Source organism: Pipistrellus kuhlii, unplaced genomic scaffold, assembly GCF_014108245.1.
Source record: "Pipistrellus kuhlii isolate mPipKuh1 unplaced genomic scaffold, mPipKuh1.p scaffold_m20_p_6, whole genome shotgun sequence".
Taxonomy (NCBI): Eukaryota; Metazoa; Chordata; class Mammalia; order Chiroptera; family Vespertilionidae; genus Pipistrellus; species Pipistrellus kuhlii.
In genome coordinates, this window is record NW_023425562.1 from 16,722,757 (window position 1) to 16,749,461 (window position 26,705).

Here is a 26,705-nt window from a genome sequence, read left to right on the forward strand (position 1 = left end):
CTTGTACACAAAATAGACAGAATTTCCCTCCTTACTGCCACTTCCCACCCCGCCTACGAAGAGAAACCACTTACAAGCTCACAGGTGTGTTGTTTTTCCTTTTCATTCCTCACCAGAGGAAATGTGTTTGTTTGCTTTGCTTTTACTGATTTGTAAAAAGAGAGGAAGGGAGAGAGGGGTGGGGTGGAGAGAAATACCCATCAGTTGCCTCCTAGTACACAACCTAGGAATGTTCCTTCCCTGGGAATCAAACCCACAACGTTGGGGTGTACAGGATGACACTCAAGCAACTGAGACATCCAGCCAGGGCTGAGCTTGATTATGAATCTTGATTTCATAAGATTCCTCACCAGGAGATTAGGCTGAGTCAAAGATCTCGTATAAAAACACCACTGACAGGGACTCAAGGCATGACTTTGGGATTGGGGCGGGGAGGGGATGGGACTAAAGCTTTTCCCCCCAGCTACAACCAGCTGCATTTCCATCTTCAGTGAAACCAAGTACAAGTACACAACATCTTACTTTACGAAGGTCACAGCCTTGGGTATCCATTCTTATTTCATTTGGAAAGAACTGGAGCCTTGAATACGCACATGGAATCAATGGTTTCAATCTTTTAGTGAACGTGAAGGATGCCAAGAACGTTTTAAAGGACGCGCTCCCTGGAAAGGAGATTAAAGACCTACAACGTTAACTGAATCCCCCGGGCATGCTCTCCCCCAGACTGCAACCTGGCAGGCCCACTCCCCCCCCCCCCCCCCCCCCACCTCCCAGGGACCTTCAGAACAAAGACCAAAGACTCTCCATCTTTCCTCAGGAAAATCCTCGCTGTGTATTGCCCAAGGTTCCCCCTACTTTTGCATCTTTATGTGATCCTACAATTCGAAACTTCAAAATCTATTACCTTATTTTTTTTTTAATAATAATGTTTTTAAAAAGACCATTACCAAGCACATCTTGCATATGAAGCAATGAGCTGGGTGTCTCAGGGCGCTACCCCATGTCTCGGGGCCGAGGATGGCTTCTGTATGAGGCATGAGACTTTCTATCAGCGACCCAGGAGGGAGGTGGCTTCCGCTCCACGGCGATGAGATGAAGGACCCCTGGCATCTGCTCCGTCCATCCTCCCTCAGGTCCACATTCTGATCCAAACTATTAGACCTCCCCCTGCATCCTGGAGGCTATTTATCAACTTTCCCAAATGGCAGAGACTCATTTTACAGCAGGAAGAAAACGCCACAGCAGGCACACAGCTGTAAAAATCAGAATCGGATCACCCCATGGAAGGTCATAAACACGCGTTCCCTCCTTCCTGGCCTCTGGCCCAAACCCTATTGGCTCCTGAGGATCCGGTTCCAAACCCACCGCCCTCCACGAAGCCCTCCCCCACCCGCTTCCCAGGCTGAGAGGCAATGACCCAGCGTCAGGAGATGACGCCCTAAGCCTGGGGCTCCTCTCATCAATTTTTTAAAGCCATAGACGGGAACACCACCTCGTTTCTCGGTGGTGTTTTACTGCGCTTCACTTTATTGTACTTCCCAGATATTAGGTTGTGTTTTCTTTTAATAAACTGAAAGTATTCCCTTGTTGAGCAAGTCTATCAATGCCATTTTTCCAACAAGCTCGGGTGATGGTTAGCATATTTTAGCAATAAAGTACTTTATTTTTAATTTTATTATTTTAAAATACATTTTACTGATTTTCCACAAAGACGAAGGGAGAGGGATAGAGAGCTAGAAACATCAATGAGAGAGAAACATCAACCAGCTGCCTCCTGCACACCCCCTACCGAGGATGTGCCCGCAACCAATGTACATGCCCTTGACCGGAATGGAACCCGGGACCCTTCAGTCCACAGACCGACGCTCTATCTATTGAGCCAAACTGGTTTCGGCAAGCAATAAAGTACTTTAGCAATAACAAGGGATATATATATACATATATATATATATATATATATGTGTGTGTGTGTGTGTGTGTGTGTGTGTGTGTGTGTGTGTGTATATATATATATAGATATATATAGTTATTTTTTAAACATAATTATATGGCATACTTAATAGACGATTGCATGGTGTAAACATACCATATTTTCCGGCGTATAAGATGACCCCCCTAATTTTACAGTTAAAACATAGGTTTAGGCCTATATTCGCTGTATAAGACTACCCCCCACTTCCGAGGCAACACCAGTTCTTTTTTTAATAGACCACCTCTCTGACTCTGGCCAATCTGAGCAGGCTTTTTTTCGTGTCAAAAAGTCGTCTTATACGCCGGGAAACACGGTAACTTTCATGTGCACTGCAAAACCAAACGTCAGAGGTGGTGGCCTGGACCTACACTCTGCATCTCCAAGGTCTGCCTGTGTGCGGCGCGACTATTCAAGTCTCCCAAACACACAAAGCCACGCCTGCCTGCCATCTGGCCCCATTGCAGTGACCCTCTGCAGAAGCCGAGGTGCTCAGCACAGAGACCACTCCTGCCCTGGGGGCTCGCCGCCTGGGTTAAACCAACAACACGGAAATAAAACGAGCCATTAGAGAGAGTTGTAACATTTCACACAGGGCAAGGCTCCGCGTATAAATGAAGTGCCACATGGGGCCTTGGCTGGCCTTTTGGTAACTAAATTATTCAGCTCTTCCCTGGTGTATTGCTCATGAAGATCTAACCCTAAGGCACAGACCCAGCTGGGAAGGCTGCATCTCTTCCTCTAACAGCATCTGAGGCCAAGGCCTCTGCCCTGGGCCTCCCGCACTCCGCTGCCAAAGCACACAGAAGGCCCACATCCCTCCACGTCACACATCGTGGCGGGAAACCTGGCGACAAGGTAAGTGACTGAGGTCCTTTCGGAGCCGGCGGTCCCAGAAGCCTCGAAAAAAGGAGGACGGTCCTAGCAGCTGGCGCTTTAGAACACGGGCTGCTCCTCCTTGGACAAGCCCACTCACTCCCTTTGTCTCTCAACTGAAGGGACAGCTGCCCCCGAGGAGGGCCTAGTCCGAGCCTCCGTCCCCTGCAGTCCAGACACAGCCTGGGCCTTCGCCGAGCCCCTGCTATCCCGGTCCCCCCGTGACACTGGGTAAGCACGAGAGGCATGTGAATCAAGTAGACACCTTGGTACCTTTTAGGTGTGTTACCATTAGCTCACTCGTTGTAATAGATGTAGCACACGACTGTCAGATGCTCACAGGGAAAACTGGGCACGGGGTATATGGCAACTCTCTGTAATGGATTTACAGAAAAAAAAAAACTGCAAATATAAGACTTCTAAAATTAAAAGCTTATTTTAAAAAATAATGACAGCACAAAATGCTGATGAGGATGTAGAAAAACTGGATCACTCAGACATTTAGCAGTTTCTTAAAAAAAAAAAAAAAAAAAAGAACCATGAGCAACCATAAAACCCAGCATCTGCACTTCTGGGATTTATCTCAGAAATTAAAACGTAACATCCACCCCAAAACTTGTATGTACATGTTTAGACAGCTTTATTCATAACAGCCATAACCTGGAAACCACCCAAGTAGGTGAACAACTGTGCTACACCTGTACCATATTAATAATCAGCAATAAAAAAATGAATCGTCAATACACACACCTAAATAAATCCCCTCAGAATTCTGGTGAGTGACAAAAAAAATAAATAAATAAAATAAAAAAATAAAAAAAAAAAGCCAATTCACACGTTGAAATCCTAACCCCCAAAGCGAGGGTCTGGGGAAGTGGCCTTTGGGAGGTGGTTAAGGCACCAGGGGCGAGGGGGGTGGGGAGCTTATGAGTGGGATCAGTGCCCTATAAACAAGACCCAGAGTTCCCGCGCCCACTCTCAGCCACGAGAGGCGAGAGCAGAAGAGCCGCCTGCAACCCCGATACCAATCTGATAGTGACCTTTATTTTATTTTTCTTTTAAATATATTTTTATTGGTTTCAGAGAGGAAGGAAGAGGGAGAGAGAGATAGAAACATTAATGATGAGAATCACTGATCAACTGCCTCCTGCAAGCTCCCTCTTGACCTGAATCTAACTCAGGACCCTTCAGTCTGCAGGCTGGTGCTCTATCCTGTGAGCCAAACCAGCGAGGGCCCTTCACGTAACTTTTAGAAAGTTACTTTATTCTAAAGTAAACTGGGACGACTTAGGCATCAATTGATATTTCATGTTTCTAAGCATGGCTTACCTTTCTTATCATTATGTTTCATGTTGGGTGCTACTTTTATTATCATAGCATCTCATAATGGAGACGATATCTCCATCTCATAACTGTATCGCAGTTAGGAAGCTCCAATCTAGTCCCTGACTTCCGGCGCTCTCCTGGACCGGCTCCTGTCGCCCTCCCAGCTCAGGGCGGGTGCTCTGAACAATCCTCTGGGTAAGCTCCATCCCCGCTCCACCCCAGCTCCACCAGGGCCCGGGCGCTGCTCCGTGGATGCCATGCGCAGTGCATCTCCCTTCCCACACCCCACCCTGGAGCAGAACTCGAAGGGCTAATGCACCAGAAGCAGCCTTAATCGAGACTGGATCTGCAACAACGTGAAGCAAAGGACCTTCCATCGCTACACCTCTGTCTCAATGACTCCTGAAGATTTCTATGACTCAAGGTTATATATAGGACACAGAAGTCTCAACTTGATATTCTGATGGCTGGTCCCCGTATCAGCAATGAATGGAATGCACACCAAAAACAAAACCAAATCAAAACCTCATGTGGGGCCCGGAGAGAAGGAGAAGATGAAAGGGGGAGAGAGAAAGGGAGAGAGAGGGAGAGAGATAGGGGAAGAGAAAAAAAAAGGGGGGGGGAGAGAGAGGGAGAGGGAGAGGGAGAGGGAGAGATGGGGAAAGAGAAAAAAAAAAGGGGGGGGGGAGAGGAAGAAAGAGAGACCTAACCGGTTTGACTCAGTGGGTAGAGCATCGGCCTGCAGACTGAAGGGTCCCAGGTTCGATTCCGGTCAAGGGCATATACCCAGATTGCAGGCACATCCCCAGTAGGGGGTGTGCAGGAGGCAGCTGATCGATGTTTCTCTCGCATCGATGTTTCTAACTCTCTATCCCTCTCCTTTCCTCTCTATAAAAAAAATCAATAAAATATATTTTAAAAAGAGAGAGACCGAACCCCTTGCCCAGGTTTTCACAGCAAGAAAAGGGCACAAATGGAAGAAGACTGAACCTGACTCCCTCTCCAGCTTCCTCTGCCTCAGTCCCAGAGCACACCATCAACAGCCCTGTCAGCTTATCGCATTTTCTCCCCTGCTTTCCTAAGATGAGAAGATTGCATGGTAAGGGGCAGGAACACGAGGTCGGCAGCAGCAGGCGGCATGCCTGTGGCCTCTCCTTGGAAGGAGAACGGGCAGGAAACCCAGCATGCCCCCGGCGCCTCCACGGCTCACCCCTGTTCCAGAAGTGAAGGCTGCAAACGCACTCACCACTGCTCAGCCCACACCTGCCTCCGAGATGCTTCCTCAGCGAGCGAGCATGCCCCAGGGAGGACTTCCCCGGCCCCTGGGAGACACCTCACAGAAACACCCGACTCTCACATGCTGGGCTGACAGCCCTGTGTGGCCCCGCTCTTCAAACCAGCCGGCTCCGAGCGCCATCCTGGAAGGCACAGTGCTCTCCGCCACCAGGAGATAAGGCAGACACGCATAAAGTCACGCAATCATCCGAGAAACAAGCGCCCGTGCAGACCGACGACAGAGAGGAGGCCTCAGAGGAGGATGGGAGCGAATGCCAAGACCGAGGAATGAATGGACGTTATTTATAGCAGCTGCTTCAGGCGGCGGCGGACAAGAGGTCCCCTTGGGCTTCGTCAGGAAGGGTCTACGGGCAAAGCTACAGTTTGACCTTGGCCTGGAGAGACAGAATGAGCGTAGACACAGAGGAAGGAAGAAATGTCCCAGGTAGAATCGGCACTGATGCAGAAAAGCTCAAGGCTCAGCCAGCAGACAAGGGGACTGATGCTGTCGGTGGGAGAGACGGAGCCTACAAGGCCATCATCAACCGACAGCCTCCGTCAGGATGCTCTGGCTCCCAAAAGGCTTCCGACCGGCTTCCCCGGGAGCCCTCTCTGTCGTGGGTCACCAAGTCCACCGTCCTGGGGGCGTCCAGGGCTCTGCCGGCCTGAGGCACGGACGCACAGGGGAGAGGTGTTTCTGTTTTTTAATATATCCTTATTGGTTTCAGAGAGGAAGGAGAGGGAGTGAGAGAGAATCATCGATCGGCTGCCTCCATGAGCCCAGGCAGGTGCCCTGGCCAGGAGCTGAACCATGACCTCCTGGTTCATAGGCTGTCACTCAACCACGGAGACGCTTCGGCTGGGCGGGGAGAGGTTTTGTCAAGATCAAACTTCGGTCACAAAGTCAAAATGGGGTGTGGTGGGCCCTGGCTGGGGTACCGGCCACCACCGATGACTCCCACTCGCTGAGAGCTGAGAGCTGAGAGCTGAGCGCTGCCCCGAAGCTCCCTCTCAGCATGGACCTGAGCGAGAGGACCACAGGGGAACGCTCCTGTCACCGCAAACCCAAATCGGGAACTACAACCACCGCGCTTCCTCCCGGTGCCTGTCTCCATTACTCCATCCCCGCCTCACTGCTCAGGAACGGCCCCTCGGTGTTCATTCAGGGTGCACAGCCTGCATGGCCTAATGGGCTGCAAGCTGGAAAAATCAACACAGTCCTGCCACGCCGGGCACGGGACTCAAACCCTTCCCATACCACCAGCTACCGAGTGTCCAGGAAACCACACACACACACACACACACACACACACACAGCGAGTGCTCAGGAGCCGGCCCTCCCGCTCCCCTCTCCAGATCCGCCACCAGGATGCACAGAGTAAGTGTGAGGATGTCACCTGCCCGTTCACGCCCACTCCCTCTTCATCGTCCCTCCCCCTGAGGGCTCAGTCACCGGAGGGAAGCACACCTCGTAAAGCACAGAGTGTGTGTGTCTAAAAATATAAGATGCTGCTTGGAGAGTGAAGAGCCGATTGCCCGGCGTGGCTCAGTGGGGGAGCCTTGTCCTATGAACCAGGAGGTCATGGTTCCATTCCCAGTCAGGGCTCATGCCTGGGTTGCAGGCAGGCTTGATCCCCACTGTGGGGCGTGCAGGAGGCAGCCAACCAATGATTCTCTCATCATTGAGGTTTCTCTCTCTCTCTCTCTCTCCCCTTCTCTCTCTCTCTCTCTCTCTCTCTCTCTCTCTCTCTCTCTCCCTCCCTCCCTCCCTCCCTCCCTCCCTCCCTCCCTCCCTCCCTCCCTCCCTCCCTCCCTCTCTGAAATCAATAGAAACATTTTCTTTTTTTAAAAAGAGTGAGGAGCTGGCATTTTCTGAAGGAAATAAAGCAGAAGCTAACCCACCGTGGGCTCCTCCAAGCAAGGGCAGTGGCACGCTCAGACGCAGATGCACAGGCGTGACGAGGAAAACGCCCGATTTCTCTCGCCTGCGTGTGCAGTGCCTCCCGAGGGTGCTGGCCGGGGGCCTGTGCAGACGGGCCGCCACGGCAGAGTATTCGGGTCTGACCTCAGCGCAGGCCGTGCACCTGGAGGACACACCAGGCCGGGCTCCACCAGCGACAGGCAGAGAGCTGGCCGGCAGGGCAGCAGCGGCAGGGTGTCTGCCCCTCTGGGCTCTGTCCCTAGTCCATGCTCACTCTGAAGCTAAGGCATCAGCTCCTGGGTGGGTGCTGCAGGGGCCTGGGGTCTACCAGAAGGCAAACCAGGTCCTTCTGAGCCAGCCTGGGAGGGGATCTGGTCCTGCCTCGGGCCTCTCTCCTTCTGGGCTGAGCAGAGCAACCTCAGGGCGGGGAGGGGGCCCCCGGGGAGGGCCTCCCCCCCCCCCCCCCCCCCCCCCCGCACAGAGCCCAGCCCAGCCAGGTGGCAGCGCTAGCCTTCTTCTTGCAATCCCCTCCTCCCCCTGAGCACCCTCTTCCTCTCTCATCTCCTTCGTTCTCATTCCTTTCTGTCTGCACCCAAATTTACAGCTTACACATGGCTTCATCCCATAAGAACCGTAACAGATGGCCCCTTTATGTCGCCTCTCTCCCTCCCACCACGAAGTACCCACCGCCCAAACAGGGGACTAGAGCATTTGAAACCATTTTAAACTAAATCAATAAAGCTTTGTATTTCCTTTTTTTTTTTTTTTTATGAGAAAGAATCATTGATCAGCTGCCTCCTGCACACCCAACACTGGGAATCGAGCCCACAACCTGCGCATGTGCCCTGACCAGGAATCAAACCGTGACTTCCTGGTTCAAAGGTCGATGCTCAACCGCTTAACCACACTGGCCAGGCCCCATTCTTAGAATACTGTAAATTCAAGTGAGGTGGAAGCCTATTTCTCTAAGAGAAACAAAAAAAAACGATGAGGCACTTTATCTAGGTTTCTTTTATAGCTCAGCAGAAGCAAGAACAAGATGGTTTACTGCTTCCTTCTTTTACTGTTTATTTGAAATTGTTCCTTTTTACCTTAAATATATATACATATATTCCTTCCAGGTCATAGGGGTCAAATGCCCATGCCCAGCCTGCTGGGACACCTGCAGAGAGGAAGCCCTCACTTCTGCAGACCAGTTCACCCCTCGGGGTCTGGCTGGCCTGGGGCTCCTGCACCCCAAGCTAAGGCTGCCTCCTGCGATGCGTGCCCACTGCTGATCGCTCCGTCTCCTTTTCTCCGGACTGTCACTCCTGGGTGCCCGCTGTTCCCCAGATGCCAGTCTCCAGGCCTCTCTCTCTGGGCATCTACCGCCGGGTGAGCTCCTTTCCTGCGACCCCCTTACATGTGAAATTCACATTAGAACGTACTCGAGTGGAGTCACCTCTTGGCAGGAGTGGGGCTCAGTTCCAAAGTCAGCAATAACACCGAGGTCACCCCGCACCAGCTTCCCCCTGGAAACCCCGGCCGGTGCCATCGCCACGGAGACACTCCTGCTCCGAGGCCGGGACTGCCCAGGGCACGGGCGCCTCCTCCCCTCCACCCTCACCCAGGGCAGAGCCTCAGCGGGGACAGGATTTTCTTGTTTTTTGGTTGGTTGGTTTCTTAGGGGTTGTTTGCGCATGGCTGCCTTCCTGACGTGGACGTGCACCTGGGAGCCGGTGGGAAGGGCCGCTGTTCCTCAGGCCTCTTCGAAGGACATCTGTGTTCTCTGGGCTGAGTTCCACGTCCCCTCCACGGCGGGTCCCCTCCATGCCAATGCTTCGTGATGGCCGAACAAAGCCGCCGCTGGGCTCCGTTCACCCACAGAACTTCGTGAAACGCACGTTCCGAAGTCTCCGTTTTGCAGAAGAGGGCGTGAGGAGGTGACTGTGATCGCAGTCTTACCGTAGCACACAGAATCGATGCCGCCACCCTTCCCTAACGCCTGAAGCCACTGACGCAGCTACCATTTCTTTTGCCCAGAAGACAACTGTGCTCTCTGATGATCATCCTCCATCATCCCAGGGGAGAAATGACTGGCACGGGTTTCTCGCCTGTGTGTTCCTGGTGACACCTGAAGTCGCCTCAGAACACCAGCATCAGGCAAAGCAGAGTTAACATACTCCTTTCGGATTTAAAAATGCTCTTTTACGAGGGAGATTATGAACATCATGAAGATGGGATTCCTGGCCCAGACAGCTTGCCTCAGCGCGGAGCTCAGAGCCCCAACGGGCCCCGTGGTGGCGTCGATGCTGCCTCTCCCTGTGTAACACTTAGATCACCGTCTGTGCCCCCGAAAACTACCCACTTCCCCCCTGCCGCGCCGTGAACGAGCTGCTGGACGAACCACAGTTTGCCACGGAGTAAGTACGTGAAGAATGACCATTTCTTAAGGTGTTCACCTTGCACAGTAACTTATCAGGAAAAACCCGAGATGCATTGAAGCACAGCTCAGCAGGGAAGCACGACCACTGAGCCCCTGGCAAAAAAGCCCAAGGCTGATCGACTGGGATCACGGGCAAAGCAAGTCGCAGCCTAACTAAGGAGCGGCCGCACGTGGCCCCAGGGTTCCAGACACAGGCTCCTGCTCCGGGGCTGCTGGTGTTACGGACAGCCCCGCACGGCACCACTCTGGCTGGCCCTTCGGCCGTTTCTGATTTCTGAGATGGTTCACATTGTGACGTGAGCAGATCAGACGGACCCCCTTAGCATCGGTCCCGTTCAGCGAGAACCCTCCCCAGGGCTGCGTGCTGGGGAACCCAGCGGCCAGCGGAGCGGGGTTTGGTTTCACACGGCCAGTCAGGCTGCAGGGACAGGAGTGCAGGGACGGGAGCAGCGGGCGGTCCCGGGGTCCTCCATTACGGGTGGATTACAGAGGTTAAGGAATGCGGGTGGAGGGGGAGAAAGTGGAGGAAGCAACTGGAGAAAAAGGGCCTAGAACACGTTCGGCGGAGAGGGACAAAACCCAAAGAAGAAAAGGGTTATGACTGGGCTCTCTGTCATCGCAGACTGTGAGGTCCACATCCCAGCTCTGTGTTCAGGGTGAGAGAGCAAGTGAGACATGGGACCATCGCCCGAATCCAGGGCAGGAGTTGATGGTCGTCAGAATCCAGACTAGGAACTCAGGCCGGAGGGTGCGAGCACCACAAATGACCTGGATCTGGACAGAAATGAAACCAGGCCCAGCAAAAGCCTCCCCCATCCTGCTTGACGGGGTGAAAAGCAGCATCTACATTTTCACTGGCTCTGGGGGTCCTTCTGAGGTACCCCCACGTGGGAAAACCATGGCTCCCGGGCCTGCAACCCCCACAGCCTCTGCTGAGGAAAGGGCACGGTCCCCGGGGACTGGGCCACCTGGGGAAGTCCCCTGAGGCAGAGGGAGCCACCTGGACCAGGGGCACCAACCACAAAAGCCTCGAGCTGTTCTCCTCAGAGAGCAGTGAGGACATCCCAGGCAGACAGAGGAGCCGATCTGAACGGACAGGGAGCCTCAGAAAGGCGAGGTGAGAGGGCAGGAGAAAGAGCAGCGCCAGGGGTGGTGCCTGCATCCCGGGGACGGCACCCACGTAGAAGGCAATGCGCCCAGCTGCTGCCTGGTCCCTGCAGTCTCCGAGCATCTTTCTGGCTCCCTAGTGCTGGGCCTGTTACGCCATATTGCTCAGACCCACCAAACCTGGCTCCTGAGAGAGCCTCCTCAGAACAGAGCCCACATCTTGGCATGCCCTTGAAACCAAAATAGCCAAGCGCCTCAAGTGCCAGGAGGCGCTAAAGACAGACCCGGTGTCCGCTAGGGGTGTCCAGGTGGGATGCTCTCTCAGCACAACACGGGGGAAGCCCCCTTCCCCCCCCCCCATTGTAAGGTACGGGACAGTCAGGTCTAGGTCTGAAGCTCTAGGGATGAAGATTTGAGTAAGAGCTACATCTCATGCACCTTTTTAAAACATTAAAACAATTAATCAGGGGGGGGGTCCTCAAAGCCAGAACTTTATTTTATTTTTTTAATATATTTTATTGATTTTTTTACAAAGAGGAAGAGAGGGATAGAGAGAAACATCGATGAGAATGATCAGCTGCCTCTAGCACACCGTCTACTGGGAATGTGCCCGCAACCAAGGTACAAGCCCTTGACCCAAATCTAACCTGGGACCTTTCAGTCCTCAGGCCAATGCTCTATCCACTGAGCCAAACCGGTTTAGGAGTTTGATAAGTCATTTGCTCCTGTCCTCCCACGCCTTGAAAAGAAAAGCACACGCACAGCCCTGCAGCTTCTCCATCAGGGCTGGTGCTCCGCTAGGGAGAGGAGCCACCCAAGGCTGGCGGCCACCGGCTGCAGAGAGAAGCCACGGCCACTGAGTGAGCTGCCAGAGCACTTCCCCAGCCCTTCAGACTCTCACCCCACTCGCCCTAGGCCTGGGGCTTCCCCAAGGACAAGCCTTCTCCTAGCAACAGCTCCCAAGTTCCCCTCTTATCTCATCAGCATGCCCTAAGCTTCTGACCCTCCTTCTAGATAAGAGCCCTGAGGTTAAGTGGTTGCCTGAGGTCACACAGCTGATTAAAGGGGAAAACAGGCTCCTGATCCAGGTCTATCCTGGATCTATGCAGTGGGAAGGTTATGCTTTTAACCTCTCTTTCTCCTGCCCGTTTCCCCTAGAATTTATGGCTTTACTGAGGTAAAACGCACAAGATTTGCACTCTTTACGCTCTTACGTTCAGGCCTCTGCTCCCTTTCTACTCCCGTCTCTCTGAATCTGGCTCCTCTGGGCACCTCATGCACATGGGATCACACGGTGGGTGTCCTTTGGTGACTGCACTATTCACTGGCCATAATATCCTCCAGGTTCGCCGGGGTGCAGCCTGTGCCAGGATGTCCCTCTTTGCAAGGCTGAGTAACACGCCAGCGCAAGGACAGACTGCATCTCGCTTCCCCACCTTCCCCGATGGACACTGATAGCGCCTACCACTCCTGGCCCCTGTGATTAATGCTATGCTATCCTCCTGGCTCATCGTCTAGTCAGCTAACGTTACAGGGGAAGGGACACACAAAGAGCGTCCTTCCACCTGCTTCCTTCCGAAAGAGCGTTTTGGGAAGTGGAATAAACTCTCCATGCGACCGTTCAATCCACAGATATCCATTAATGCTTCCCACTTGTCATAGCACGAAGGCAATCACACACCCACATATACCCGTCTATGTGTGGATACTTATACAGTTAAGTGGGACTGAAAATCGGTGTTAACTGTGAAATTCTGTGAGCCTTCACGTTTTTAAGCAAACAGATCAGAACTGCTACATGCAAACGAGTCTTTTCCGGGCGGCCCGAGAGCTCTACCTGACAGAGCAGGGAGAGCCCTCGAGGCCTGGCTGCACCCCCTCCTGCGGAGGAGATAGGGGAGAGCAGCCGGAAGTCACACTCAGTCCGCAATCGCAATGTGTCATCCATCCCTACCACGCTCAACAGCTCCGCTCGCTGAAGAACTCCTGGCTATTTCCAGGACAGAAAGCCCGCTTTCCAGGCCTAGTTATGGCACCATATAAACGAAGCAAGGACACACACACACGCCATCAGGTTGGAAGCCGATTTCAGAAGAGGTACTGACGGACTCCAGGATCCTCACCCCTCTGCCCAATAGGCTATCCCGAAAGGAAAAGCACTGATGCTGATGGGTAGGATCTAGCATGTCCGTTACAAAGCTAATCACAGTGTAAGGGCCTTTTCCTCATTCCAGCCCACGCAGCTTGTTACATAGTTACACACGCCCACACCCACACACCCAGTAAGGTGACAATTAAAAAGAGCAAGCAGCTTGATGGAAACAGTTTGCGGCTGAGGAGATGCGCATTCTCCTTATTTTACAAATTAACAAATCAGCCCTCATTAAGGAGCACGGGCCAATTGAGACTGTGATTAAATCTGACGAGATGAGACGAACCATGTATCTCCTTTTAGTGTACTAACACCTCCTTGGTGCTCAGTCACACAACCAACGAACCGCTGGACTGGAAGGACTCAAGGTCAAAAGACTGGCTGCAGGCACGGGCCCTCCCTCCCGGCCTCCTGTGTGGGTGCTGACAGGCACTGGGCAGGCAGGTGTTGGCTGTGCAATGCATGTAAAAGAGGGCCTGAAACTTCGGAGGAAAACTATGAGGAGTTTCATCGCCGTCCCAGGGGGAGAGGAGACAGCGGAAACAGACGCGGTCCATTTTCTCTTCCCGATTCACCGTGGTCTCTTTTGAAAGCCACCTGCTTTGTCTGCTCCCGCGGGAATGATGCAGATTCATGTTTGCCTCGACCCAATCATGCAAATATCGCCGAGTTCTGATGAGATTGCTGATAAAAGCTTGAGAGTTAATTGGGGGGAAAATAAAGAGCTTATGCTTTTCATGTAAAGGATAGGAAGGTAAGTGTGGGGCGGCAGGTATGGTAACGTCCAATCCACAAATGTTGCTTCGCTGTTATTCCACATTCAAACCTCGTGCCAAGCAAGCCTCTGGGCACAGAAATAAGGAAGGAAAACAACATTTCGTTATCTCCTGGCATGGCCTCACATTCCATGGATTTAGGCAAGTGCCAGAGGGAGCAGTGGGCCCTCCCTGGGTGCTCTCAGCCACAATGGCAAGAGGAGGCAGTTAGGGTACAGGGAGCCCCCGCTGAGAGAAGGCCTTTTCTCAAGTGCTTGGCCCGGAGATGGCAGCACACAGGTGGGCTTTAGAACCAGTGGCATTTGCTGTTTCCATAGCACGCAAAGCTGGTCTGCCTGCCGGCGTGGCCCAGGGGTTGGGCATCAACCTAGGAAACAGGAGGTCACGGTTCAATTCCCCATCAGGGCACGTGCCTGGTTTGTGGGCTCAGTCCCCAGTAGGAGGTGTGCGGGAGGCTGGGGGTCCATGATTCTCTCTCATCATTGATGTTCCTATCTCCCTCTCCCTTCCTCTCTGAAATCAATAAAAATATGTATTTTTTAAAAGTATGAATGAGATATTCGGCATTCATGTTTGTACTGCAGCTTGGAAATCTGATGTACATACACTCCCAGCTCATCCCTGCAGGGGCCAGCCTCACCTCAAGTGCCCAGCTGCTACCTGAGACCACCCTGGTGGCTGACAGCCAGGTCCAGAGACCACACACGTGGCTAACAGTAGCTGTTCCTGGGAGGGGGGCATGGAGCCGTGCCTTCCCTGCCCTGTATGAACAGGGAAAGGGGGCACATAGTAAAAACTGCTTTCTCATTTTCCTTTAAACCTATAACAGAAGACAGAAAGCACAGCTTAAGTCTACAACTTCTTTCAGACTGTGCCTGCTCCTCCCCAGGGGATGTGGGGGGCCTGAGATCCTTTTGCCCCAGTCCCCTGGCTTTGGATGTCTCCTGATTTGTAGTAATTCTTCCCTCATCACCCAGTCCCTGTGACAAATCCTGCTGCAGGACACAGGGGGGTCGGGAGAAATCCTAACTGTACTGTGATAAACACACTTAGGGAGGCAGTATTTGGGTTCTATCTTGTAATTAGTGTAGTTTATGGCTGGACCTTACCACAGCAAATGACAGTATTCTTCTTAATCTTGCCAGAATCTAGAATGCCTAGTTTCCACTCTGAGGTGCCCTGGCCCCTGACGGGGAGGGTGCCATCTCCGCTGAAGCAAAGTTAAGTGCAGGAATAGACTTCGACCCCAACCAGACCTGGGGCTTCAGAATGCCTCTCCTGCCACTAATGAAATGCAGGATTAGGCACGCTTTTAACCAACAGGGCACAGGGAGACACTGACAGCTAAAAAGCAAGCTTTTCCCAGAGGCCTGAGCGGGGAATCTGGGTGTCCACAAATGGCTGCGAATGTTCCAGCAGGACTTGGCGGGGATTAGGGTTCGGGGGGACCTAGAGGACAATCTCCCAAACAAGCCCCTACTGAGGCAGAGCCCGATATACCCTGGAGGCTCCCCGAGGGTTCCACACATCCTTGGTCCTCCCCATCTCCGCCTCACCTGGGAGACGTGACACGGGGGAGACAAGCAGTGAGGGGTGAGGGTGCAGGTCACGCTTGTTCGGTGCATGCAGGCCACAGGCAGGCAGAGGACAGACCCTGTGAACTGACAATTTGCCTGGAAACTCTGAAATTCTGAGGGTGACCGGCAGGTCCACGTAGGTCTATAGGCCCACCTGAGAAAGGGGAGGGGGGGGGGGGGAGACTCGGGGCAGGGAAGGACTGTACTGGGAGAAACCTGCATGTTCTACTTTCCCAGGATTGGCCCCACACTGGAGCCCTTGCGATCAAAGCCACCCCCTAGCAGCACCCCAAAAACCAGCACCTGCCCATTAGCATCCAAGCAGGAAAGGATGACTAAAAGGTAGGTTTCAGCCTGATGATTTCCAGTCGCTCTGCGGGCTGGAAGCACGCTGAAAAGCGTTACCACCTGAAAGAGCACAGTTTAAACTTTCATCCAGAACCGCCCGGTGTGGGAGAAGGCTTGCATTCCTCAGCCCGAGGCAGAGGTTGTGGATCTGACACTTTAAAAACCAGACTATTTTCTGCAATTATCATCGTTAGACGGTGCTCGCCATGCTTGCACATGTTTGGGACCTGTACCAATTACAGGAGCCCACGCCGTCTTTTCCCGTGGGCTGGAAACCAGTTTCGTGTGGCTCACGAGAGCCCTGGCCAGCCCCGCCTCGCTGGAAGCGGGGATGGGGCTGACTCACGTTGACATCACCCTCCAAGCGGGGGGCATGGGCCCTGACGTCCCGTTCCCGCCCAGGAAGGCCCCAACACCAAGGAAGCAGTTTCTGGAGGCCGAGGCGTTGGGAGTACATCCACATCGCACATGAGCTGCCGGCCGGAGAGCTGACTGACAACGCCGAGGGAGGGAAAAGGAGGAAGTCTTCTCTTAGATAACCGGGAGCAGACTAGCAGATTCAGTCCTTCCCTGAAACCCTGAGACCTTGTCTACTTACGGCTCACTTAGAGACGGAGATACGTATCTCATCCCAGTAATAACATCTGCCTCATTTCAATAACAGCATCTGTCTCATTCCAATAACATCTTCCCACTGTATCACCAAAGCAACAGGTATAATCAATAAAGGGCCTTAAAATTTCCGTCCCTGTTATAAATGCTGTCGTCGTAATGGGTAATTATATATACCCAATATATATATATATTATACACACCGTGTTTCCCTGAAAATAAGACACCCTCCGAAAATAAGACCTAGCGCATGGGAAGATAAGACATCCCCTGAAAATAAGACCTAGCACAACTTTGGGAGAAAAAATTAATATAAGACACTGTCTTATTTTCGGGGAAACAGGGTATATATACAGAGTTTTTACAGAGAGGAAAAGAGAGGGATAGAGAGTTAGAAACAAATAATGAGAGAGAAGCATCGGATCAACTGCCTCCTGTACACCCCCTACTGGGGATGTGCCCGCAACCAAGGTACATGCCCTTGACCAGAATCGAACCTGGGACTTTTCAGTCCCCAGGCAGACGCTCTATCCCCTGAGCCAAACCGGTTTCGGCATGGGTAATTCTTTCCATCCTGCATGATCCATTGAGGTGGGTGCCTAGACCCATTGTTCCTCGTTAGTCAAGCCCACGAGCAGGTTAAGAGCGAGGGAATAGAAGGGAGCACTGGCCATTCTGATACTGTTCTAACACGAGCAAGTCCACCTCCTCAGACACCCAGAGGATCAGAGGAGCCGGCAGTTTCTCTGTCTGCCTTATGATTCAGACGCACCCTGAGAATCCAGCCTAGCAGGTGCGGCGATGACGGTGAGAAAACAATGCCACCGCTTCTCAGAGTCAGGCATGGGTGTTTCACTCTGCCGGAGGGAAAAGCCGCTGCCCCAGACACACGCTGGACGCAATGCGTTGGCCACAGAAGCATCTCCAGTTCAGATTCCCACGTCTGACAACGGTGAAGAACCAGAAACCCATCACCAGAGCAAGGCCCAGTCCCCCACAGCTCGAGGGAGAAATCCTAACTCCTTCTGGATGATGCCAAACCCCCACACGAATGAGGCCACATGTCTGGCCCACCCTCCCCTCTCCTCTTTCCGGTGAGCGGTGCTGCCCACCTCCTGAAGTCCAGACACACACCTACCACTGGGCACAGGCTCCCGCTAACTCACCATCCCGGGTGAGCCTGCAGTGTGCTCATTTCTGACCGAGACTGAGTGTGTTTTCCTCTGAACATGCTGTCTTCAGAAGCAATCCAAGGTGAACTCCCTCTTTCCACAGGAGCCCTGAGGGGGGCCCCCAGTGGGAAGGACTGACTTACTCTTAGGCCCGATGGATGGACTGGGTGATGCGCTCACCCCATCCCTCTGCTCCTTGGGGTGCTTTGTGCGCCCGAGCTCAGCGCTTGACACTCAGGTTCGGGTGTCCCCTGCACGCCCGGTCCCAGCCCCAGGGAAGTCCCTGAGGCCGGCCTCGCGGAAAGAACTGGAAGCCTGAGCTCGGGAGCTCCGCCCCGGGGAGGGGGTGGGGAAAGAGCCCTTTCCAAAGCCCAAGCGCAGGGGGTTCACGCGCGGGCTGGAGCCGCAGCCCTCCGCTCCCATCGGTCGGGGCAGATGGGGAGGGTGTTCGAGGCAGCAGAGAGCCTTTCTCCCCCCCCCCCCCCCCCCCACACAGATGACACCCTCGGCGGCCACCTCGTGCCTCGCAGTTCGGCCCGGCGCCCACCTCCCCGGGAAGGAGGCGGCGTTAGAAAACTCGCGGAAAGAAAGAAGCCGGCCCCCCGCAGGAGGCTGGCCCCCGCGGGGCAGCGGCACGGCCCGCAGGTGAAGAAGCGGAAGGAGCGCGTCCCCCTCCGCCCAGACCTGCGGCCCGGCCCGCGGGAGTTGGACCCGCACCCACTCCCCGCCCCGCCCTCTCAGGGCCCGGACCTGCGCGCAGACACAGTCCAAAGTGTCCCGGCCACAACGCAGGAGAAGCGTCGGGACACCCAAAACTTATTTTAAGAGGAGAGGGGCTCCAAGCTGAAACCGGAGTGGATGGGGTGGGGGGGGCAAGGGGCTCGGCCCACGGTGCTCGGGAAGTGACTGGTCCCAGCTTTCCCCGCAGCCACTGCGCGGAGTGCCCGCCCGCCGCCCTGGTCCCCACGCACCCACCCACCCGCCGGGCCGGCACCTGGGACCCCCTCCCCTCCCCTCCCCCTGCCCCGCTCGGTGCGGGGGGGGGTGGTGTGTGCTGGGGGGGAGTGTGCTGGGGCTGGGGAGTTTCGCGCAGCCTCGCCTCGGAGATCGGAGATCCGGGAGCACCTCCCGAGGCCCCGCGGCTCACCCCTCCCCCTCCTGCCTCTGGCCGCCGCACCTGACACCAGGCTGGGACCCCTCCTCTCTCCACCCCCAGGAACTGCCCCCGAGCCCGGGGTCCCCTGGCCGGTGTGCGGGAGGAAAGGACGCTCCGGAAACCTTAGGAAGTCGCCCCGGGAGCTCACGCTGCAGAGCACCTGGGTCCCGACCCCGACGGGCGCCCCGCGGGGGGCTGTCCCCAGCGCTGCCCGCGGCCGGCGGCGATGCCCGGGGCCGGCGGAGAGCGCGCCGCGGCGGGAGGGGCGGCGGGCAGAGCCGCGGCCGGGCGGGCGGGCGCTCCCGGCTGCAAACTTTCTCCGGCCCGAAGTTGAGGGCGCGGCGGGGACGGCGGGGGGCGAGGGGTTGGGGGTGGGGGAGGGTCCGATCGCGCTCCGATCCCCGAGCGCACCTGCGCCGCCGCGCGCACCCACCTGGCTGTAGAGCTCGCTGAGCGACATGCCCGCGGCCGGCGGACCGGGGCCCGAGCCCGCGCCGGGGGGCTCGCTCGCGCCGGGCGCAGGCGGGTCGGCTCCTCGGCCGGCGGCTCAGTCCGCGGCCCGGCCGCCTGGCGCCATCTTCCCGGGCAGAGTTTGTGTCCGCGGCCCCGGCCCCGACCTGCGCCGGCTTCCTGGAGGCGCCGCGGCCGCAGCTCCGGGCCCGCGACCTTTACTCCCGGCGCGTCCTGCGGGCGGGCGGCGGCGGGCGGCGGGGCGGGCCGCTCCGCGCAGGTATGGGAGGCGGTGCGCGGGCGGCGAGGGAGGAGCAGGGCGGGCGTGGGAGCCGCGGCCGGGGCGCTGCCGCCGCCGCCTGGCGCCCTGCAAGGCCGGGCCGGGCGCGCCCTCCGCCCCCCGGCGCAGCGGGGTCCCCCTGGCCCGGGGCGGGCGGGCGGGGCGCCCCCTGCTGGACGCGGGCGCCGCGGGACAGGTGCGCTCGGAGCCGCACCTGCCGTCCCGCTCCGGTGCCCGCGTTGCGCCCGGGAGGCGTGGCGGGACGCAGTGCAGACCAGGAAGAAGGGGCAGAGCCGGAGGGGGGCCCAGAGGAACCAAAGGGGATGTTTTCTGGATTAAAACCCGGTGGTGGCGATGATGCCTGCGAGGGTGTCTGGGCTCTGCCAGAGATCGTCCCCCGCCGAGCTGGGCCTTCCCCCCACTTTGCGGTCTCCCCGCAGCGTCCAGGTGGGCGGGCATCACCCAGCTCAGAGGAGGTGTGCTTTTCTGGGAAGTCTACACTTTCTCTCCTCTCCCCGCACTCCCAGCCCTCTCCCGCTCCCTACCCCCCACAGGGCGCTGGCTGCCTGCAGCAGCTCCATTCCCTCTTCTACTCCAGAGAGAGGAGACGGTTCAGCCCGGCCCGCCCTGCAGCATCGGCCCTCGCACCAAAGGGTCCGGGGTCGATACCCAGTCCAGAGCAAAAGGCAGTGAATCCATGCGTGTCTCGCTGGTTTCTCCCTCTCCCAGCGCCTCTCCTCCTTGCCCCCTTTCCTCTCTCTAAAAAAAATTAATGGGAAAAATATTCTCGGTGAGGAATAACAACAGCAGAGAGTAGACATTTCAGCCAAACGGGAGGATAAACAAAAGAGTGTACCTGCCCCGTCGGTTTGGCTCCGTGGACAGAGCGTCAGCCCTGGGACTGAAGCGGCCGGGTTCAATCCCGGTCAAGGGCATGTACCTCCTTTGCAGGTTCAAGCCTGGCCCTGGTTGGAGACATGCAGGAGGCAACCATCGCTGTCACTCTCACACAGATGTTTCTCTCTCTGTCTCTTTCTCTCCCTTTTTCTCTCTCTCTAAAAATCAGTGGGAAAATACCCTCGTGTGAGGATAAACAAGAAAGTGTTTAAGGAGTAGACATTTCAGCCAAAAAGGAGGTAACTGGCCGGAGTCAGAGGGGAGCAGACATACAGGAGAGGCGACCCTGGTTTTCTGGAAGTGGCACCTGTGCCTGAGGGAGGGCAGGTCTGAAGGTGGCTCTCAGCCAGGGGCCCATCTGCACCTGCTGGGGCAGCTACCCTAGAGCCCCACACTCTGGAAGGGGTCTTAAGTGCATCCTGCTTAAGACCTCCCCGCCTGGAGTGCAGGGTCCCCATTTAACTCCCCTGGGGATCCAGAACCGCTCTAAGGAACCCCTCCCCCACCTTCAGGGATTCTGACATATTCGCCAAGCATGGATCTGAGCACCAGAATGTTTTAAGCTCCGTAATTCTAAAAGATTTGCTTCCATCCTTTCTCCCCAGCCCCAACTCAGTTCCACCTTCCTACCTTCCACCAGACCTGCACAACTTAAAAACTTAATTCATGCTGAAGACTCTGAACCCCATCTCTAAGGAGAATACTACTCTAGGCCAGAGCTTTGTGAATGTCTAATCCCACAATCAGACGTGCTCTTTCCCTCCTGTCAATAATACGGCCAAGGCAGCTTGCCAAGTGGTTTACTTCTGTGATCTTGTCTGAGCCTCAGAGCAACCCTATCCAGGAGGTTCCGCATGAGGAGTGCTGAGGGCCAGGGCACTCAACAAGTGAGATGGGAATGTCGTAACTGTTTTCAAATATTTGAAAATCTGTCATGTGGCGAGAGATTAGGCCAGTTCCGCTGAATGGAGGCCAGAGCCAGAAGTTTTCGGGTGGCAGATGAACAGCCATGAGAGAGAAATAAGAACTGGTCAGGAGAGGAGCAGGCATCTCATGAGAAGGGAGCCCGTTGCCTTGGAGAAGTCAGAGGCCAGATTATCACTGTCCGGGACGGTGCAGAGTCTACCGCTGGGAGGGTGGGCTGCACCCCCATGGTTGTGCCTGGTGGCTGCCCTCCCCACGCCTGGCTCACGACACCAAAGGGAGTTCAGAGCTGTTGTCGCCAGTGCTGCATGCCATACGTGTAAGGCTAACCTTGGGGAACAAAGCCCCGTCTCAAAGCCGGCTCCCTGCAAGTTTGCTGTTAAGTCCTTTACAACTCAGCCCGACCGTACGTCCTGTGCGCCCTTTAGAAGGGGCTCGCTGGCAGCTGGACTTCAATCCTAAATGGAATTAAAGGCTTTGGTTCCCACCAGGCACCTGACTCTGCTGCAAAGGGCTGGCTTCTTTTCTGGGGGAAGAGGGAGAGGGTATTTCTAGGCTGCTCCGGAACCTCCGAAATCTCTGTTCACAGAAGCTGTTCACAAGGCTGAGGGCTATGGCATAAGTAACTGGAATGACGCCCTCTTGCAGGATGAAATGGCAAAGCTATTGGGGAGCAGAGAAGGGAGGAGAGAAATGATGTGGCGTGGCTCGGGGGACATGCAGCTCCAGCAGCCTGCACGCCCACAGCCTGCACACCCACTAACCTCATTTGGAGCCTCCAGTCCTCCCCATTCTTCCTGGCTCCCCAGTAATCCGCTACAGGACCCCTTTCCGGAGGATGGTGGAGCCACATGTAGTTCATCCAGAGCATCTTGCACCCTCTTCTGGACACTTTTCCCAATAGCTAGTTTCATATTTGCTTTTTTCTATCATTTTCAATATTTCATAATTCCCTGATCTTTCCACAGGCCAATGTCTAACTGTCTCATTTTACAAATGAGAAAACTGAGGCTCAGGCCCTGGCTGGGTTGCTCAGTTGGTTAGAACATTGTCCCAAGACACCAAGGTTGTAGGTTCAATCCCCAGTCAGGTACATACAAAAATCAACCAGTGAATGCATAGAAAAATGGAACACCAAATCAATGTTTCTCTCTTTTTTTTTCTCCCCCCCCCCTTTCTTCTTCCCTCCCTCCCTCCTTCTTTTTCTCTCTCTCTCTCTAAAAAAAAAAAAAAAAAAAAAAAAAAAAAAAAAAAAAAAAAAAATCAATAAATTTTAAAAATGAAAGAAAACTGAGGCCCAGAGAGGGCCAGGATCTGCCCAAAGCCACACAGCTCATCCGTGCTGGGAGCAGCCTGGATATTTCTGGGAAGAGCTAGGAGGCTGATAGCAGGGTACAGGCCCGGCTTGAGTAGCAGAGAATTTGACTCGCAATCTCTCCCCACTGGGCTTGCTCAGAAAGTGTGTCCTTCACCCATATCACCCATGAATAAATCAACATTAAGCCCCTGAACCAAGGGCTTGCTGTGGGGCCTAAGTTTCCCCCCGATTCCAGGTGAGACTTCCTTGCGTCCTGCGGTAAAGTGAGAGGGAATCAGAGCCGAGGTTGGTCTAAGGATAGACCTCAGAGCTTGTTTTAGTTAAAGAACGCTGTAAATCGCATGCTTTCTGTTTCCAAATCCTCCCCATGCTTGAAGAACATGGTTCTCAGTCTTGGCTACACATTGGAATCACCTGGGAAACACCCAAAACACCGAGCCCTGGGCCTGCTCCTGGAAGCTCCAGTTCTATTGTTCTGGGGTGATTCTAAACAAACACTTCTGGGTGATTCTGAAGCAGAGCCAAGGTCAGGGGCCTCTGCAGTCCACACCGTGAGGCAGGCGGCTCTTCTCCAGGCCCGCCATCAGTGACCACCTGCCAGCACCTCCTCAGCCTCAACAGCTTTGGAGCGTGGGGAAGCATATCGCTTAGAATTTTAGTTTTATGCTCTCACTAAAAGTTTACGGCCTCCTTCTGCTTCAACATATGTTACTCCATAAATTGAGCTGTGAGTATCTCTCACGCACAAGTCATCTTTTGACTCAAGCATCTTGTAGTTCTGCTCAAGCTGATCTCAAAGCTCAGTCCACAGGCGGTGAGAGTCCCCACAGCCTCGCTCCTGGCTCCCCACTCCTCACCCCTCGGCACCGCCACAGGCAGGCTCAGCCTCGGTGCTGCTACCAGTGTTAAGCCCACGTTTGATAACGTTGTTCCAATATTCGCAACATTCCCTCCTAGATGCTGGGACCTGCTTCTACTTTGCTTCCCGATTCCTGATGTTCTGATTACTCTCCTGCCGGGACTCCTCCTGGGGGATCTTCTTGGCTGTGAGGTCAGTGGTTCTTAATTAGTGTCCCATGGCAGACTGAGGCAGCACTGGGAACTGTCGCTCTCGGACCACCAAACTCTGACTACGAGGCAAAATTAAACTTTGTTCCGGCTGAAGATACACATTTCTATGAACCGCGTGTCACGTGCTTTGAGAGGTAAGGAATGAGGTAATCTGCTTGCCGGCACGTTCCAAGCTGGGCGTGTGGGTCAGTGCCATCAAGCCCCCCACCCACACGCGGGAGAGCAGGTGCGGAGCGCTGGCCTGGGCGCTCTCACCCTGGAGACACCGTGCTACTGCACCAACGACTGGGTTGTGACCACCGCCACCTTGTCTAGCTTCATGTCTTTCCGTCCTTTCAGATGTGTCAGCAAACATTCTGGCACTTCCGGTGTGATTTGAAATATACTCTCTTTGTAAACAAAACACCTGAAGAAACCACAGGGCTCAGGTTCATTCTCCCATAACTGAGTCCGGATCCATCATCCAACTGCTGCTAGTCAGTAGCGTGGACGGGATCTTGCTGGCTGCTTGGCAGTTATGATCAGACATCGAAATGCACAGTCCCTCTGACCAGAGACGCCACTGTAGGAACTGACTTTCCTGATGGGTTCACAGTGAAATAACGGAAGACAGCAATCTGTCTGAAGCAGTCTCCGGGTGGCATGGGAGTTTGTCCTGAGGGGGTTTGTCCATGGAGCTCTCAGTCCAAACCTGAGTCACTGCAGTCTCTGAGACTCGTTCGCCAGGACATTTTCAGGTGAGGACGGGCATTGCACTCATGGGACTGAGGACAGGTGAACTTGGGGTCAGAAAAGAGAACTGGCGTGGGGGTGTGGGAGAAGGTGGACAGCTGTGTCCTTGAGGGAGAAAAGGGCACAAGTGGTGTGTCTGAGGGTGGGACTATAAAGCGGGGTCCTGCCCACTGGGTGCAGAGCTGGGACAAGAGATGAATGTCACCGAAACCAGTTTGGCTCAGTGGATAGAGCATCAGCCTGCAGACTGAAGGGTCCCAGGTTCGATTCCGGTCAAGGGCATGTACCTTGCTTGCGGGCACACCCCCGGTAGGGAGCATGCAACAGGCAGCTGATTGATGATTCTCATCGATGTTTCTTTCTAATTCTATCTTTCTCCCTTCCTTTCTGTAAAAAATCAATAAAATAAAAAGACGAATGTCATGGGGGAAAGGGGGGACCTAAAGGCAGAGTGGGAACTGCCAGAGAGCTTGATTTCTGAAGTTTTTACTATGTAATGGGACTGGCATGGGTGACTCTTCTGGCAGGAAAAGTAATTTCTGAAAGAGTTCCGGACAGTGGGTGCCTGTGTGCAGCACGTTGTTGGGAAAGCTCATCTAATCCGGGTGATTTCCTCCCTTGCATTTCTGCTGCCCATCCATCTCCCCCGCTCTTGGCCCCGGACTTGGAATTTGATTTATGATGAGATGATTTGTTGTTTGGTGTAATTGCCCTAAATCCTGATCTGGCCCTGTTCTCCCCGCCCCAGTTTTCTACAAATCACTGAGCTGCCTCCAGCTTCTCCCCGCTGTCAGGTGCCAGACCTGGCTGCCTCCTGGCTGCAGCGAGACTCTGCAGTCAGCCCTTCGGAAAAATTCTCCACACTGTGCACTTTCCACATCTTCCTGTATGAATGTTACAGCTCAGTCACAGGAAGGAAAAAAAATCCCTGTGCCCATGGCTATAATGAGGACCAAGTCCAACTAGCAATGCTTGTAAAATACTGCACACATCTGAATGGCTATTGGTAAGTAATAATAATGTGTTTGAAGATGTTAGAGCCTCGAAAAAGCTGTACTAGCCCTAACCGGTTTGGCTCAGTGGATAGAGCATCAGCCTGTGGACCGAAGGGTCTCAGGTTCCATTCCGGTCAAGGGCATGTACCTTGGTTGCATATACTGGGGATGTGCAGGAGGCAGCTGATCTATGTTTCTCTCTCATTGATGTTTCTAACTCTGTATCCCTCTCCCTTCCTCTCTGTAAAAAAATCAATAAAATATATGGGGGGGGGGGGGGGAAATTGATGTGCTATTCTTCTGGACCTGAAGTAACTCAACCAGGAACAGCAACTGAGCATATGTGAGCAGTTACACAGTTTAACTGGAAGGACAGGAGACGTATTAGGACCTGTGTCTGGTGCTGAGTTTTAGCACATAGCATTTGCTGGGTGCTTGCCCTTGCTTGTATCATCTCATCCAGTTTCCTGGCAGGCAAGGCAGTTGTACTGCTGCCCTCAGTTCCCTGATCTCTCAACTGGCCTTAGAAGTCCATCGAGCACCCAGGCACCAACGCTCAAAGCCACTAAGCCCCTGTGCCTGTCACCTAACAGTGCACCTTCTTCCTCCTGGTGTGAATAGTCCAGTTAATAGTAGTGTGAAATCATGCCATCAAGACTGTGCCCTTGGTGAGAAAGGAAGAAAAGGTGGTCTGGCCACACAGCATGTGTGATGGCAGTAACTGAAATTCTGTTGAAATCCGGTGGGGTTTAGGAAATGTTCCCTTTTCTAATTTGGAGTATGGGGCTTTCTGGTCTGTCCCAGAATGGTCTGACCTCCTGCCCCAAGATAGATCCTCTGGTTGAGTTGAGTCCACTTCTCACTATGGAAGAGTCACCCTCTCTCCCCGCCAGCAGATTCACCTCCAAATACTCTCTTCCTTGTCTAGGCCACTTACATGTCACACAACGTGTAAGGCCAGTTCAAGTGCCACCTTTCCCCAGAAGCCTTCCTGGATAGCCCCACCCTTTCCCAAACTAACCGCTCCCTTTCCCAAACCCCAGAGCAGCCGTGGTGTGGCTCCACAGTGGGATTGCATAGTACCGCCCTCTTCCAAGTCTCTGAAAGCTCCCCTGAGAAGCTACTCCAAATATACATAAAACCTACACAAAAGCCATGGGGTGCTGCCCGATTGGGCATGGTTCAGTGGTTGAGCATAGATCTATGAACCAAGAGGCCACAGTTCGATTCCCGGTCAGGTACAAGTCCTGGTTGAGGGCTTGGTCCCGTGTGGGGTGTGCGGGAGGCAATCCATCAATGATTCTCTCTCATTATTGATGTTTCTATTTCTCCCTCCCTCTCCTTTC

The 26,705-nt window shown here is 54.3% G+C and overlaps 1 protein-coding gene across 3 annotated transcripts in view; it reads right to left on the bottom strand.

The window, feature by feature from the left end:
* Positions 1–19,391, bottom strand: part of MYO5B (myosin VB) — a 188,453-nt gene extending 169,062 nt beyond the window's left edge. For all 3 annotated transcript variants that reach the window (XM_045574527.1, XM_036418915.2, XM_036418914.2), the window contains exon 1: positions 19,126–19,391. In XM_045574527.1, coding sequence (XP_045430483.1) covers positions 19,126–19,152 — 27 coding nt within the window. In that variant the 5' untranslated portion in view covers positions 19,153–19,391. The remainder of the gene's footprint in view (positions 1–19,125) is intronic.
* Between the last annotated feature and the right edge of the window lie 7,314 nt (positions 19,392–26,705).